This window comes from Mauremys reevesii, linkage group 3, assembly GCF_016161935.1.
Source record: "Mauremys reevesii isolate NIE-2019 linkage group 3, ASM1616193v1, whole genome shotgun sequence".
NCBI classification, from domain to species: Eukaryota; Metazoa; Chordata; order Testudines; family Geoemydidae; genus Mauremys; species Mauremys reevesii.
In genome coordinates this window covers 61848630-61866436 of record NC_052625.1, presented here as the reverse complement: position 1 = coordinate 61866436, position 17807 = coordinate 61848630, and the positions used below count along the sequence as shown (strand labels likewise).

The 17807-nt window shown below is 42.1% G+C and overlaps 1 protein-coding gene across 17 annotated transcripts in view; it reads left to right on the top strand.

Moving 5' to 3' along the window:
- The window catches only part of DNAH8 (dynein axonemal heavy chain 8), a 556010-nt gene that overhangs the window by 438721 nt on the left and 99482 nt on the right, over positions 1–17807 (top strand). For all 17 annotated transcript variants that reach the window (XM_039529004.1, XM_039529011.1, XM_039529005.1 and 14 more), the window contains 7 exons: positions 150–303; positions 840–1004; positions 1497–1723; positions 2221–2339; positions 4438–4541; positions 13200–13376; positions 15989–16156. In XM_039529004.1, the coding sequence (XP_039384938.1) occupies positions 150–303; positions 840–1004; positions 1497–1723; positions 2221–2339; positions 4438–4541; positions 13200–13376; positions 15989–16156 (1114 nt within the window). The remainder of the gene's footprint in view (positions 1–149; positions 304–839; positions 1005–1496; positions 1724–2220; positions 2340–4437; positions 4542–13199; positions 13377–15988; positions 16157–17807) is intronic.

The window sequence follows — 17807 nt, the reverse complement described above, 5'->3', positions numbered from 1 at the left end:
ACGGGGAGATGGATCTTCTCCTTGCTGAAGTGTGTGGATATTATAGTCATGATTCGTTCTGCAAATTATATATTAAATATAATTTGAAAAATTGCAATGATTCTGTATTGTGCATTAAGCAAATTTGTAATTTCTCTTTTTCCTCATAGATCCTATAATGTTTCCAATCTAACAGATGATCTAAAACTTCTATATAGAGTAGCTGGTGCAGAAGGAAAAGGCATCACTTTCATTTTCACTGATAATGAAATAAAAGATGAAGCATTTCTGGAATACCTTAACAATCTGCTATCTTCAGGAGAGGTTAGATCCTCAAAATGACAGTATACTTTAGCAATACAAATTTTCAACATTTGCTCTTAATACCTGATTGCCATTGATTTTTGTAATAATTAATTGGGCTAGAAAGGATCTAAAACCCAACTATCTCAAATTTGGGACATTCGGGGCCCAAACTGAATCTCAATATAAATTTCTAGATTTAGGTCAGTATCTTGCAAGAATACCTTTTTCTGCTCATAAAAGTACAGTATTTCCTCATGCAGCCATGCTCCTATGTCAACTTGATTCGGAGCATTAGGGAGAAAATAAGTGAGAAGGGCATTTCAGAGGCCACCATTACTGAAGGGTGAACTTGCTAGTTTAGGGCTTTATTTTTCCTTAACATCTATTGTCTTTAATGAAGTTGGATAGGGTGTAAATCGGGAAGAATTTGGCCCTTAGTTCATCTAAATTGTGTCTATGTTTGTAGAGGCAGATAGATTACAATTATAAAATATATTATAATTCACTTAAATTAATGCAATTTCTTTTCCTGTCAATTTTGGTTTTGTATAAAGATTTCCAATTTATTTGCTCGGGATGAGTTGGATGAAATTACACAAGGACTAATATCTGTGATGAAAAAAGAGCTGCCTCGATTTCCTCCTACATTTGATAATCTTTATGAGTATTTTATATCACGGTCAAAGAAGAATTTGCATGTTGTTCTCTGCTTTTCTCCAGTGAGTTTTCTTTTTATAACTATCTTGTTTATTTCTGTGGGTAGATTCCCATATAAAACATGATGTGATCATTCAAGGTTTATAATTTGAAGAGTCAGGACATATATCAAGCATTGAATGCAATTTTTCAGTATTTTAGGTTTTACTGAAGTTCTTGATTGTTGCCAGAAAAACAAGAGCCCTCAAATCAAGTGTTAGTGGATGTAAAGCTTTTAGTTGAAATTAATGTACAACTAACTGAAGTTTTAAAACACTAAGTAGCATTCATCTTTAATATGAGTTTTTTTTCTACTGTTTTGTTAATTTTATTGAGGATATCAAGATAATAAAAAAGAATAGGATGCAGATATAGGGTAAAAACTATGCATGATGTTATAAGAATTAGAAAAAAATTGCTTAGATTTTATCTACATGTTAATGTTTTGGATAAAATCAGATATGGTATCACACACACTATATTAAGCATTTTTTTAAAACTGTTACTCTTGTTAGGTTGGTGAGAAGTTCCGTGCACGTTCTTTGAAATTTCCTGGTCTGATATCAGGCTGCACTATGGACTGGTTCAATCGATGGCCTAAAGAAGCCCTTGTTGCTGTAGCCAGTTACTTCCTTTCAGAATTTAATATTGTTTGTTCTTCTGAAGTTAAAACACAAGTAGTAGAAACTATGGGCCTCTTTCATGATATGGTTTCTGAGAGCTGTGAGAATTATTTCCAAAGGTAACATTTTGTACAAATTTAAAAATTGAGCAACCACAAAAATATTACTATTATTTATGGAATAATGTTTATGGCACTATAATATATGAAGCAATAATTGTCTTTTCCAGTTTATTAATACAGAAATGAAGTTTGTATTTGATAAATTCAAAAGTCATCCATAATAATCACAAAGATGTGGCAACTCATTAACCTTATTCCAATTGTAGGATAAGAATAAAAAATGGTACAATAAAACTTTAATATAGCTTGTGTGGATAAAGGACAGATGTAATTGCACATAAAAGGTGACATTAAGTATTATCATTGTGAAGGGATGCTGCATTTTGACTGCATGAAATGCTTTTCTTTCCATATAATATTTGCTGTCTGTGTTTTAAAAAATAATTCATTTAAAACTGAAGACCTGGACAGTAGTGTGGCTATTTAGATCTCCAACAAATACTATGTGAAAGTTATATATTAAATTATAATTTTGTTAAATTTCTGCCTTTCAGATATCGACGAAGAGCTCATGTTACACCCAAATCTTATCTCTCTTTCATAAATGGTTACAAAGATGTTTATTCTGAAAAGCTAGGAAACATTAATGAACAAGCTGAACGCATGCAAATAGGTAAGATGAACAGGGAATAAAGATAAATCTTAGTTATGGTCCCAGATGACCTCTGTTTTATTGTTGGGCTTCTCATTCACAGATCATTTGGGATGTATCACAATCAAGTAGCCCAAACCTGAAATGTGTATGTTAAACCTTGTAACTCAAATTATGGTTACTTCAGAGTACTATATGTGGTAGTGTAGCGGGGAAGTCACCCCACTCTGGCTCCGAAAGGGTTAAAAACCAGCCCTTGGAGAAGGCTGGGGCTGAGAGCCAATCAGGAAGAGGCAGGAAGCCTCCAATCAGAGCTGGTCAAGCCGGTATAAAAGAGGGCAGACCAGAAGGAGTAGTGAGTCTCTCTCCAGCCTTGGAGAGAGGTGGACCTGGCTGTCTGAAAGAGCAAAGAATACCTTAGACAGCGCGGTGCTGGGGAAGGGCAGGAGGAGCTGGGGGAGCTCCAGCCTGGCAAACCCCCAGGCAGAGGACTTGCTGTCAGGGCTGGAGGAGGTACCAGGGAAGGAAGAGGCGGCTGGTCCAATCCCCTTGCCAATGATGAGTGGCCATTTCAGACTGCAGTTTGCCCCTGAGAGAATGGGTTAGATGAAGACTGGCTGTGGGTCACTGAGGCAAAGTGGGCCTAGGGGATTGAGGTTCCCTGGGGAGGGGAGGACCCCAAGTGTGTGGGCACTGCTGCAGGGCAGTACCCAGGAAAAACGGCGTGTTTTGGTTGGATCCCTGCTGACCCAGTTTTGAGTACACTCACCTCTGACAGGGTCCTACCCCAGCAACCACCACCCCCCAACCATTAGGTCACTAGCCCGGTGAGAGGGCAGCCATACTGACTGTGGCCATTTGGCCATTCAGCCCTGCAAGAGAGGGCAGCCATATTGATTCTGGTCATTAGGCCATCCAGCCCTGCGAGAGAGGGCAGCCGTAATGACTCTGGCCATTAGAATATGCAGCCCTGCAAGGAAAGGCAGCTGTATTGATTCTGGCTATTAGGCCATGCAGTCCTGAGAGGAAGGGCAGCCATATTGACTCTAGTCACTAGGCCATACTGCCCTGAGGCAAAGGATGGTCTGATAGACTCATCTGCAGTGCTATAATGTCCCTTCCTCCACCCCAAAGGAGGGACAGAGTGCACTTGCCCCATGACACTTTTTGAAAAGTTATAGTCAAAATGGGTCCACTGTTTGCAAGAATGAGATTAGAAAAAATAAATTATTTTGCCATATTAAAAAAATTCTTACAGCTATTTAATTGAGAAGATCTAGTCCCCCGTGCTTTGGAGTAGGGATTTGAAATTCAGCATGTGGAGTTACATTTGTGTCAGGGATGTGCCCCTTGCTGTTCCCATGAAAAGTTACCCAAATTCAGTCAAGTTATTATACTTTGAAAAAACATAGTTTGCATATGCTTAATAGGAATTTATTAGACCTTTGCTGCTAAAATCTCTGAAGATTCCAGTTGCACTAACAGGCTCCAGTCTATCTCAGCTCCTGCATGTAACTGAAGTGTGCATTTGCCATCCCCGGGCTACTGGGGGTGAGCATGACTTTCCCTGCAATTGCAGCTCATGGCTGCTGAGGCTGGGCATTGGAACTGACAGCAGAGAGAGTGTCTCTTCTGTTCTCTCAATGTCACCCCATTGGCATCTATACAACGTGGAGGAGAAAGATTCCTGACTTGAATGCAGAGGGGACAAGAGCCAGACTGGGGAAAGGTGGGAGAAGCAGATTGAGAAAAGGGCCCTAGTGGAGAGAAGAGACTGGAAGTGGAATCTGGCAGGGGGCAAAAAAATGGGGCCAGGGGTTGAAAGAGGCCGAGATTGGCTGTGCAAGAAGACATGGACTAGGAGACAGGGAAGGGGGGACTAGGAGACAGGGAAGGGGGCACTAGGACAAGGGCCCTGAGAAGAGTGAAGGGGAAGGAGACTAAGATTGGATGAGAAGCCCAGGGTACGAGACTGTGAGCTAGTGGGCAGGTGAATGAGAGAGGGGAAAAATTGGAGGGTGGATGTTAGGGGACGGATTGAAGAAGAGTTGGGAATTATCAAAAATATAGCATTGTTCTTCACCTTTCTGAACTGCCATGATTATCTTATATTTGATAGGTCTCTCTAAGCTGATGGAAGCCAGTGAATCTGTTGCCAAACTCTCTCTGGAATTGGCAGTGAAAGAAAAGGAACTGGCTTTGGCTTCTATAAAGGCAGATAAAGTACGTACTTAGCTGCTAAACATATTTGTGATGTAGATTCACTTTAATGTCCTCTGGTGGCAAAAAAACAAAACAAACAAACAAACAAAAGAATGGGGGAACTGTAGTAGTATAAGAAGTCCACAATATCCTCTTTATCAAGGAACTTGCAGGAAATGGGTGTAACCCCAAAACAGCCTGCCCCTGTCCAAGGAGGGGATGTGGCAAGGGCAACTGTGTATGTTACTTCAGTGCAGGCTCCACAGTAGCCCTGCCAGTGAGGCGCCTGAGGAGCCCTAACAGAAACTAAAGCTGCCATGGTGGAACCCACTGGGGAGGGAGATGGTGGAAAATGATATAAAGAATTGTGGGGCTCGGCATTCCCTAGTTTCTTTCGTCTATAAGCAGCAGGTCTCATTGCTTGTTTCAGTGCTCTTTGTTGTAATACAGCTTGGTTTGAGAATTATTAATAGTTAATTTTGGTTAAGTTATATGTATTAAATTAAGACAATTTGTTAATATTCAATAGCTAGACCTTTTTAGTGTTAGTCAATTCTGTGTCATTGTATGGTTCTTCTCAGCTTTAATATGGTAGGTCCAGAAAGAAAAATCAAGTTTGAGTGGTTCTTGTTTTGCAACAACAAAGTAAAGTGTCCCTGTGATCTTGCACAGTGCTGGGCCAGTGGGTTGTGCATGTAAGCATAATTTTAAAAATGTTGCTCAGCAAAGAGACCACAGAGGAGCCTGATCTTTCATTAATGAAAGTGTTTCTGTGGGGAATCAAATTATTCTGGCATAATAGCAGATGTAGCATCTTCTCTTCTCAAGGACACTCCACACTACTCATTAGCCTTGGTGATGGTCTCTTGGAAACTGACCTTAAAGAGGAAGGAGAAGAGGAATATGCTGATGATTCTAAGGCTGTTTCCACAGCCTAGGCCCTCTTCCTCCACCTCACAAGAAAATAGTATGCTTCCACTGCTTCCATTTAACCACCAGATAATTATAAGATTTGTGGTGTTGGCAGTTCAGGGAAAAAAATTGCACAGACTGTTTGACATTTTGGAATTCAAATATAATGGCAAAATTTTTCTCCTGCAAAGCAAGGGATACTTGAGCCAGCAAAGACCTCTGGTTCTGTCTGGCTTTGATCCCTGCTATGGCAAAGAGATTGACTTTATTAAGTGACAGAGCAGGGATTCCAGTGCTTTTCGTATCACCCTGCTCTCTAGTCCTTGGTGGAATTGGCAGTCATAGATAAGTCAGAAGAAGGAAATATTTCTGATCAGCATTTGGAGACAGAGAATCCAGAAGATTGGACTATCTAGGATACAAGAACTACTCTTCTGCAGTATGGTCTTCTTTTTATCAAATTAGCCCCATTTTTACCTCTCTGCAGTCATCTTTCTTTACTCTTTGCCTTATTTTCTTCACGGTCTCCTAGCCACACAACTAACCATGCATGTGTCTGGGGATTGGGGATGGGGCATATGTGTGTATAAATTTAAAAAACTCTAAACAGAAAACAAAACAAAGCTCTTTGAGCCCAAGACTTCATTTTGTATTTGTCTATAAAGTGATTTGCATATATAAGTATTATAGAAGTAATTAAGATAATAGCACACAATAATGTCCAAGTACAATTTCTACACTTAGGATTAGATCCCTGGAACAGCTGCCTGAAGAAAAACACAAGTTCAGTATGCCTTTCATTTCTTTAGAGAGACACAGTGGGTGAGGTAAAATATTTTATTGAACCAATAAAAGATATTACCTTACACACCTTGTCTCTCTAATATCCTGGGACCAACACGACTACAACACATTGCATTTCATTGTGTAGTCTGATTCTGTTCCTGGGTTGAGCATTGGCCTGCTAAACCTAGGGTTGTGAGTTCAATCCCTGAGGGGGCTACTTAGGGATCTGGGGCAAAATCAGTACTTGGTCCTGCTAGTGAAGGCAGAGGGCTGGACTTGATGACCTTTCAGAGTCCCTTCCAGTTCTATGAGATAGGTATATCTTCTTATAAGTTGATTTTTAGAAATTGATTTTATACAATCGATTGCGTATGTCCACACTGAGCGCATTAAGTCGGCGGAGTGCATCCTCACTACCATGGCTAACATCGACTTACAGAGCAGTGCACTGTGGATAGCTATCCCACAGTTCCCGCAGTCTCAGCCACCCATTGGAATTCTGGGTTAAGCTCCCAGTGCCTGATGGGGCAAAAACATTGTCGCGGGTGGTTTTGGGTACATGTCGTCAGTCACCCCTCCCTCTGTGAAAGCAATGGCAGACAATCGTTTTGCACCTTTTGTCTGCGCAGACACCATACCATGGCAAGCATGCAGCCCACTCAGCTCAGTTCACTGACACCGCCGCTGTTGTGTCCTGGGTGCTGCTGGCAGCAGACGATGCAACAGGACTGCAAACCATCATCGTCATACACTGCTTCTGCTGCAACTCTGCTCTGCTGATATTGCCTTCACAGCGAATTTCTCCATGTTGTCTATCATGGGTTCCCGGGTACTCGGGAAATGTGCACGGTGCTAACCGTAGTCCTCCACCGCTTCTGCTGCAACTCTGCTCTCCTACTCTCCTGGTGCCATGAATCCACCTCGCAGGTCCTCTCATCGTTCAGTATAAATATCTTTTCTCTTGGCATCCGTCGTCATCCACTGATTCTGCTGCAACTCTGCTCTCCTGCTCTCCTGCAGATGCCATACCACAGCAAGCATGGAGCCTGCTCAGCTCACCGCTGCTGTTGTGAGCATTGTAAACACCTCGCACATTATCCTGCAGTATGTGCAGAACCAGAACCAAAAGCAGATGAGGAGGCGACGACAGCGTGATCATGATAGCAATGAGGATGTGGACACAGACTTCTCTCAAAGCACGGGCCCTGGCAATTTGGACATCATGGTGGTAATGGGGAAGGTTCATGCCGTGGAACGCTGATTCTGGGCCTGGGAAACAAGCACAGACTGGTGGGACCGCATAGTGTTGCAGGTGTGGGACAATTCCCAGTGGCTGCAAAACTTTGCAAGCGTAAGGGCACTTTCATGGAACTTTGTGACTTGCTTTCTCCTGCCCTGAAGCGCAAGAATACCAAGATGAGAGCAGCCCTCACAGTTGAGAAGTGAGTGGTAATAGCCCTCTGGAAGCTTGCAATGCCAGACAGCTACCAGTCAGTCAGTAATCAATTTGGACTGGGTAAATCTACTGTGGGGGCTGCTGTGATCCAAGTAGCCAACGCAGTCACTGAGCTGATGCTATCAAGGGTAGTGACTCTGGGAAATGTGCAGGTCATAGTGGATGGCTTTGCTGCAATGGGATTCCCTAACTATGGTGGAGTGATAGACGGAACGCATATCCCTATCTTGGTGCTCCACAATATCTGTGAGAGTAAGGGGGAGACATTTATGGCGGGGTGGGAGGTTGAGGCAAATTGCCTGGCCGCTGATTACAAGCAGCCAGACACCAGGGTGATTAGAAGAGCACAGCAGGGCGCGCTGCACATCAGACAAGCTTTGAAAACCAGTTTCATGACTGGCCAGGCTAGGGTGTGACAGTTCTGTTTGTTTCTCCTTGATGAAAACCCGCCCCCTTGGTTCACTCTACTTCCCTGTAAGCCAGCCACCCTCCCGCCTCGATCACCTCTTGCAGAGGCAATAAAGTCATTATTGTTTCAAAGTCATGCATTCTTTATTAATTCATCACACAAATAGGGGGATAACTGCCAAGGTAGCCCGGGAGGGGTGAGTGAGGAGGGAAGCACCAGTTGGGGTAGTGGATGAGGATAGGAGGGAAGGACAAGGCCACACTGCAGTTCAAAACTTATTGAATGCCAGCCTTCTGTTGCTTGGGCAGTCCTCTGGGGTGGAGTTGTTGGGTGCCCGGAGTGTTCTTGGGCGTCTAGGTGAGGAGGCTATGGAACTTGGGAAAGAGGGCAGCAGTTACACAAGGGCTGTAGCGGTGGTCTGTTCTCCTGCTGCATTTCCTACAGCTCCACCAGATGCCAGAGCATATTGGTTTGATCCCCCAGTAGTGTCAGCATTGCATCCTGTCTCCCCTCATCATGCTCCCGCCACCTTTACTCTTGCTCCCACCACCTCTCATCTCATTTGTCCCTCCTGTCCTTGCATTCATTTTCTGCTTTCCTGGACTCTGACACTGTTTGCCTCCACACATTCTGGTCAGCTCTTTCAGTGCGGGAGGACTGCATGAGCTCAGAGAATATTTAATCACAAGTGTGTTTTTTTCTCCTTCTTATCTGCGCTAGCTTCTGGGACAGAGATGATAGGGGGAGTGTTGAAACATTTGCAGCTGTAGGAGGAAAAAAAGGGAGAGTAGTATTTAAAAAGACACATTTTAGAGAACAACGGGTAGGCTCTTTCACATTGAAACAAGCTGTTAACATTACATAGCATGTGCTTTCGGTAAAAGGTCGTATTTTGCCTCTTATATTGAGGGCCTGCCGGTTTGGTGTGAGAGATCACACACGTAGGGCCAGGCAACAGAATTCAGCTTGCAGGCATCCATGGTAAGCCACAGTCTTTCGGCTTCTTCAACCTTCATAACATGTGGGAATGGTTTCAAACAGCATCCTCCTCCTTTCCCATACCAAGCACCCATTGGGTTGGCCATTTAAAAGGAGGGGCTGTACTGGCTGCTAATGCATCCCAAGTCTTCAGGGCAAATTAATCATTAAACGCGCTTGCTTTTAAACCATGCATTATATTTCCAAAGGTACATACACCAGAGGTGCCTTCTCTGGCTTCATGGTCCGTGAGCCCCCCTTGGGAGAGTTGGGAGGGTACTGGCTCCAGGGTGATAAACAGTTCCTGGCTGTTGGGGAGAATGGTTTCTCCACTTGCGTGCTGTGTGCTATCCTCATCCTCCTCCATCTGCTCATCTTCCTCATCCCCCAAATCCTCATCCCTGTTGCGTGAGACTCCCCCCTTGCAGGTGTCCATGCACAAGGTGGGGTAGTGGTAGGGGCACCCCCTAGACTTGGATGCAGCTCATCATAGAAGCGGCATGTCTGGGGCTCTGACCCAGAGCAGCCATAAGAACATAAGAACATAAGAAAGGCCATACCGGGTCAGACCAAAGGTCCATCTAGCCCAGTATCTGTCTACCGACAGTGGCCAATGCCAGGTGCCCCTGAGGGAGTGAACCTAACAGGCAATGATCAAGTGATCTCTCTCCTGCCATCCATCTCCATCCTCTGACGAACAGAGGCTAGGGACACCATTCTTACCCATCCTGGCTAATAGCCATTTATGGACTTAGCCACCATGAATTTATCCAGTCCCCTTTTAAACATTGTTATAGTCCTAGCCTTCACAACCTCCTCAGGTAAGGAGTTCCACAAGTTGACTGTGCGCTGCGTGAAGAAGAACTTCCTTTTATTTGTTTTAAATCTGCTGCCTATTAATTTCATTTGGTGACCCCTAGTTCTTGTATTATGGGAATAAGTAAATAACTTTTCCTTATCCACTTTCTCAACATCACTCATGATTTTATAAACCTCTATCATGTCTCCCCTTAGTCTTCTCTTTTCCAAGCTGAAGAGTCCTAGCCTCTTTAATCGTTCCTCATATGGGACCCTCTCTAAACCCCTAATCATTTTAGTTGCCCTTTTCTGAACCTTTTCTAGTGCTAGAATATGTTTTTTGAGGTGAGGAGACCACATCTGTACACAGTATTCGAGATGTGGGCGTACCATGGATTTATATAAGGGCAATAATATAGTCTCAGTCTTATTCTCTATCCCCTTTTTAATGATTCCTAACATCCTGTTTGCTTTTTTGACTGCCTCTGCACACTGCGTGGACATCTTCAGAGAACTATCCAGGTTAACTCCAAGATCTTTTTCCTGACTCGTTGTAGCTAAATTAGCCCCCATCATGTTGTATGTATAGTTGGGGTTATTTTTTCCAATGTGCATTACTTTACATTTATCCACATTAAATTTCATTTGCCATTTTGTTGCCCAATCACTTAGTTTTGTGAGATCTTTTTGAAGTTCTTCACAATCTGCTTTGGTCTTAACTATCTTGAGAAGTTTAGTATCATCTGCAAACTTGGCCACCTCACTGTTTACCCCTTTCTCCAGATCATTTATGAATAAATTGAATAGGATTGGTCCGAGGACTGACCCTTGGGGAACACCACTAGTTACCCCTCTCCATTCTGAGAATTTACCATTAATTCCTACCCTTTGTTCCCTGTCCTTTAACCGGTTCTCAATCCATGAAAGGACCTTCCCTTTTATCCCATGACAGCTTAATTTACGTAAGAGTCTTTGGTGAGGGACCTTGTCAAAGGCTTTCTGGAAATCTAAGTACACTATGTCCACCGGATCCCCCTTGTCCACATGTTTGTTGACCCCTTCAAAGAACTCTAATAGATTAGTAAGACACGATTTCCCTTTACAGAAACCATGTTGACTATTGCTCAAGAGTTTATGTTTTCCTATGTGTCTGACAATTTTATTCTTTACTATTGTTTCAACTAATTTGCCCGGTACCAACGTTAGACTTACCGGTCTGTAATTGCCGGGATCACCCCTAGAGCCCTTTTTAAATATTGGCGTTACATTAGCTAACTTCCAGTCATTGGGTACCGAAGCCGATTTAAAGGACAGGTTACAAATCTTAGTTAATAGTTCATAACTTCACATTTGAGTTCTTTCAGAACTCTTGGGTGAATGCCATCTGGTCCCGGTGACTTGTTAATGTTGAGTTTATCAATTAATTCCAAAACCTCCTCTAGTGATACTTCAATCTGTGACAGTTCCTCAGATTTGTCACCTACAAAAGCCAGCTCAGGTTTGGGAATCTCCCTAACATCCTCAGCCGTGAAGACTGAAGCCAAGAATCCATTTAGTTTCTCCGCAATGACTTTATCATCTTTAAGCCATTTGCCTCTTTGGCTTTTTGGCAGGCTTGTCTGAGCTCCTTAATTTTCACGTGGCACTGCTGCGGGTCCTTGTTGTAGCCTCTGTCCATCATGCTCTTAGAGATTTTTTCAAATATTTTGGCATTTCATCTTTTGGAACGGAGTTCTGATAATATGGATTTGTATCCCCAAATAGTGATCAGATCCAGTACCTCTTGTTCGGTCCATGCTGGAGCTCTTTTGTGATTCTGGGACTTCATGGTCACCTGTGCTAATGAGGTCTACATGGTCACCCATGCTGATCAGCTTGCCACGCTGGCCAAACAAGAAATTAAATTCAAAAGTTCATGGGGCTTTTCCTGTGTACTTGGCCAGTGCATCTGAGTTGAGAGTGCTGTCCAGAGCGGTCACAATGGAGCACTCTGGGATAGCTCCCAGAGGCCAATACCATCAAATTGCGTCCACATTACCCCAAATTCGACCCGGCGATATCAATTTCAGCGCTAATCCCCTTGTCGGGGAGGAGTACAGAAATTGATTTTAAGAGCCCTTTAAGTTGACAAAAATAGCTTTGTCATGTGGATGGGTGCAGGGTTAATTCGATCTAACACTGCTAAATTCGACCTAAACTCATAGTGTATACCAGGGCTAAGACAAGGAATACAAGTTTATCCTTACCTTGATGATTGGCTCATTTGAGGGAGTTCACTTCAGCAGATGAAAGATTCATTTAATCAGATCTGTCAGCTTTTCACCACCATCAACAACAAAAATCATCATTAGTGCCAACCAGAGGATAGAATTCATACAGGCAGTTCTAGACTGTACAACATTACTACAGCAAGAACATACCTACCTCAAGATAGTTTCAAAGTTGTGACAGATCTTGTTATGAATTATAAAACTGTTCTCGAATCCTGGTAAGAATGTGTCTAAAACAGGGGTGGCCAATCTGAGCATGATAAGGAGCCAGAATTTACCAGTGTACATTGCCAAAGAGCCACAGTAATAAGTCAGCAGTCCCCCCATCAGCTCCCCCCACCCCCTGCTCCCAGTGCATCCCACCCACTGGCAGCCCCACAGATCAGCACCTCCCCCTCCCTCCCCGCACCTCCCGATCAGCTGTTTCTTGGGGTTCAGGAGGCTCTGGGGAGGAGGGGGAGGAACAAGGGCATGGCAGTCTCAGGGGAGGGGGCAGGAAGGGGTGGAGTGGGGGGCAGGGCCAGTGGCAGAGTCAGGGGTTGAGCAGTGAGCACCCCCTTGGCACATTGGAAAGTTGGTGCCTGTAGCTCCAGCCCTGGAGTCGGTGCCTATACAAGGAGCCGCATATTAACTTCTGAAGAGCTGCATCTGACTCCGGAGCCACAGGTTGGCTACCCCTGGTCTAAAACATTACATGGTCTCTTGCGCATATGTAACACGGCATGCCAGACATCACCTCCACTGCATGCAAGGGTGGTTGAACTCCATTTACCTTCCAAACGAACAGCACGTTGACATGAAAGGGCAGTTCCCTTGAGAAGTCCTCTTATCATTAAATTGGTGGAAGGATCCCAGTCAGATTTTACAGGGGAATACCATTTTTGCCACCTCTACCCATGAAATTTTGCTACTTTACATTCCATAGTAAAATTATATATGTACCATGTGTAGCTAACATTAACCAAGAAACAACCCTTTTGTATTCTGATTTCATTGTATTTGCAAATGAATTCATTTGTTGTCATATTTGCATATTTTTACATTATTTGTTTATTTATTGTTAATGCTAGGTGCTGGCAGAAGTTACAGTAAGTGCTGAGGCGTCAGCTAAAGTAAAAAATGAAGTCCAAGGTGTGAAGGACAAAGCACAAAAGATTGTAGATGAAATTGATTCAGAAAAAGTGGTAGCAGAGACCAAACTGGAGGCAGCTAGACCAGCATTAGAAGAAGCAGAAGCTGCATTGAATGTGAGTAAAGTTTATAGGTTTTCATCAGTCTTGCAGGTGTTGTCTGCTATGATGAAAGAATGGCTAATATCAGCCAGACAAGGGTTCAGCTCATGTTCATAGCCATCATTTGAGCTTGATGCAAGCCTTTTGTTAATAGTTGTGGAGTCCATATTTTACTTCCAAGTGCATCCATATCTCTGCTTTAAGAGAGAGGAATGAATATCCCTCCAGGCCCTGCTTCCATCTAGCCACTTAACAATTACAAAAGCTTAGATGTAAAGTTTTCCAAAAGTTCTTTGAGTGATTGCACATGTGCATTGCACATTTGATGTGTGCATGCCCCATGCACAGTCAGAATTTTTTCCCTCAGTGGTATCCATTGGGACAGCTCACCCTTTGAACCTCTAGCAACATGATCCTTACTGCACCTAACTCTGAAGGTGGCTTTCCTAGTAGCTATCACTTCCGCCAGAAAGATAGCCGAGCTGTGTGTTCTGACATCCAAACCATCTTATACAATCTTCTTGAAGAATAAAGTATACTTTCCCTGTCATCCAAGATTCTTCTCTAACCTGGTGTCAAATTTTCATATTAACTAGTTAATTTACTTACCTACTTTTTACCCCAAAACACACACCAATAAGGAGGAACAATGCCTGCATACCAAAGATATTAGTAGACCTTTGGCGTTCTACATAGACAGGACTAACCAGTTCTGTTTGTCAACCAAATTATTCATGGCCATTTGGACAGGCTGAAGGGTCACCTGGTCTCAACACAAAGAATTTAGTCTTGGATGACTTTCTTCATTCGTGTATGTTTTGATCTGGCAGCAAAGTGACAGCACAAGATAGCAAGCAGCCTCCGTGGTTTTCCTAGCTCATGTCCCTATCCGGGAAATTTGTAGAGCAGCAACCTGGTCTTCCATTCACACCTTTTCATCACATTATGCCATCACTCTTTACTCTAGAGACAATGCTAAATTTGGATGAGTTGTACTCCAGTCTCTGTGTACATGTTCTCTGATCCTTCCTCCTACTTTATGACTTGTGAGTCACTGAGAGTGGAATGCACATGTGCAATCACTTGAAGAAGAAAAACGGTTAGTAACCTTCCATAATTGTTGTTCTTCGAGATGTGTTGCACATGTCCATTCCATGACCTACCCTCCTCTGCATCAAAGTTGTTCAGCAAGAGGGAACTGAGGGAACTCATGAGAGGCTGGGCCTTTTATACTGTCATGCTGTAATGCACGGCAACAGAGGGCACTCAAGCTGCTCTGATGGCTACTGTTGATGGAAAAATTTCCCACAATTCTGCATGGGGCACACACACACACCAAGAGTGCAATGGATATGTGCAACACATTTCAAAGAACAGCAGTTATGGAAGGTTAGTAACCATTTTTAAAGGTGTCAATAGAATATAGAATGCCTTCCAGTCTGACTTGGAAAGTATTCTCTTAGTGCTAGAATAATGGCTTTTCATTATCTTGTTAGATCACTCACATCTTCCCATAGTTCCTTAGCAAGAGTGGAGTCTGAAGGATGGATGCTCTCTCTCCCATTAATGGATTTTGTGTATATCTTTCTGGAACTAAAGAGAAAGGAACAAAGTAGGTCAGAGGGATCATAAGAGCAGTTAACAAATGATGAAGCATTACTGCATTTCAGATCTTAATTGATTTGTTCTGCTGTACTCTGAACAGTTGTCAAGCAGAGAACCATGGCAGAGAAAGGGGGAAGTGGCATAGAGAGATAAAACCATCAGAATGTCTTATGGATTCAATCTATCTCCTGCTCCAATTACTAATAGTTATACCAAGAGAAGGGTTCAGTTAATCACAAGCAAGAAAAATCAAGCATCATCCACTCAGAAACATTGAAGTCCACATTGGTGATAGGAAGGGCCAGACTTTAAAAACTCTTGCATGCATCCTGAAAATTCCATTTTGTAGATATAATTACCTCTTTGTTATGCAAATAGCAGCATGCATATATTTTGTTGGCATAAATTAGACTGCTGTTTTGATATGCTGACACAATATTTATCTAATCACTTCACTTTGTTTACAGATAGGTTTCTCATTTGAATAAATATTTATCTAAGCAGTGGTCTCCAAGTGACACTAATAGAAAGTCAAAGAGCAGCAATACAGGACTTTAATACCTTCTCAATGACTCCATTTACCAAATGCCCACATAAGCCATTTTCTTGCCCTTGTATATTCTTCTGCCAGGAACATTACACTTTAAGTAACACCAATTTACAATTAATTTTTCATCGCTATTAAATATAACAGCTTAATTCCATAATGCCTGTATTATTTGTATTTAATTTTGATTTTCACATGGGGATGGAGAAAACATATAACTGTGCAGTTTATATTTCTTTAAATCAGCTTCAGAGACATAGAACTATAAAGTTTAGTAAAGTAATCCCAATAACTCATGTATAGTGTATGTTCATAAATCAAACTTCCCTCAAGCACAAAAATGAAAATTGGAATAATAATAATTAATAATTAATTAATATGGTATTGAATGAAAAAAACTATAAAATGGTACTAAACAATAAGTCCACTTTTCTCCCTCTGCCCCTCCTGCCCCCCCCCCCATCCCCTGATATAGACTATCAAACCAGTGGATATTGCTACGGTTCGGAAACTTGCGAAACCCCCTCATCTAATCATGAGGATTATGGATTGCTGTTTGTTACTGTTCCAAAAGAAAATAGACTCAGTTACACAGGATCCAGAAAAGCCTTGCTGCAAACCATCCTGGGGAGAGTCACTAAAAGTAAGTAGAATTTCTAGGCAGCCAGTCTTGAACATTTTCTGAAACAATAAAAAAAAATTAACATCAGTGAATTATGGTGCTAAACCCTTGTTCAAAATAGGGACATACATCCTTAAAACATGAACACAAACATATGCTTTTAGAGCAGCATAAATATGCAAACAAATTCTGCTTGATAACACAAATTATGCTATGTCCTTAGTGGTAAGTGTGTTGCTTAAACTTTTGGTGAACAGACACATAAAGGGCTGTGTTCAATCTTTCAGAGTAAAACTGCAAGAAAGAATGAGTGAGGAAATGAAGTATCTCTGTAGCTCTAATTTTGTCTGACATTGAACCAGTTAGTTAATTTTATTGGGAACTGTAGGTGCTTAGCACCTCTGAAAATTAATGTATTTTTGTTTAGGGCTTGTCTACAGACAAAAGTTGAACTGCTTTAGATGTATAGGTATAGTTAAACAGGTACAGCCCCCCTAGAGTGAATACAGTTATAGATGCAGTTATACTGGAATAAACATGTGTATACTGGTATTGTTTATTCCCACATGGAAAGAAGCTGTAGCAATATAAGAAACCTTTATATTAGTATAACTGCGTTCACATTATGAGTTTTATCGGTATAACTATTTTGGTTAAAAAAAAAGAAAACAACTAACTGACATAGTCAGATCAGTACAAAAGCTTTGCCTTGACGAGGCCTAAGGTACCTACGTTTGAAATGTTGACCAATACTCTTGTCCTGAAAAGCTTACAATATAAAATAGGAATGAAAACAGAACAGGGAGTAGTTTAAGCTGGTGTAAACCAGTGTAGCTCTATTGACTTCCATGGAGCTATGCCAATTTATACCAGATGAAGATTAGGTTTACTAGAAGAACTACACATCACAAAGCATGGGGGAGGGACTGAACAGTATAGTTTACCTTATGGTTGAGCCATGGAACTGGGAGCTGAGAGATCTGATCTTTGCTCCTACTTATTGAATACATTGGACCAACAGGTTTTTTCATTGCTGTTTGAACATGCTTGTCATGAGCTTCAAAGATACTGTCTCCCTGTCCAGCTGCACTCCCTCTCAGACTGACTTCTATGCTTTCTTCAGTTTATCTTTTGCCTTGGTGCCTCCTGAAGAAGTCAACCATTTCAATGAGCAAACAGTAACATAGATAATAGAATCATAGAAATGTAGGGCTGGAAGGGACCTCAAGTCCATCCTCCCCAGGTTGAGGCAGGATTAAGTATACTTAAATCATCTCTGAAAGGTGTTTGCCTAACCTGTTCTTAAAAACTTCCAAAGATGGGAATTCCACATCCTCTTTAGGGAATCTGTTGTGGTGCTTAACTATCCTTATAGTTAGAAAGTTTTTCCTAATATCTAACCTGAACCTCCCTTGCTGTAAACTTACCTTCAGTGTACATGGAGAACAATTGATCACCATCTCCTTATAGCAACCTTTTACATATTCTAAGACTGTTGTTATGTCCTGGCTCAGCCTTTTTTCCTCTAGACTAAACATGTCTTTCCTCCGGTTTTCCAAACTTCTTATCACTTTTGTTGATCTCCTTTGGACTCTCTTCAATTTGTTGAAATCTCTCTTAAAGTGTTGTGCACAAAACTGGACATATTCCAGCTGAGTCCTCACCAGTGCTG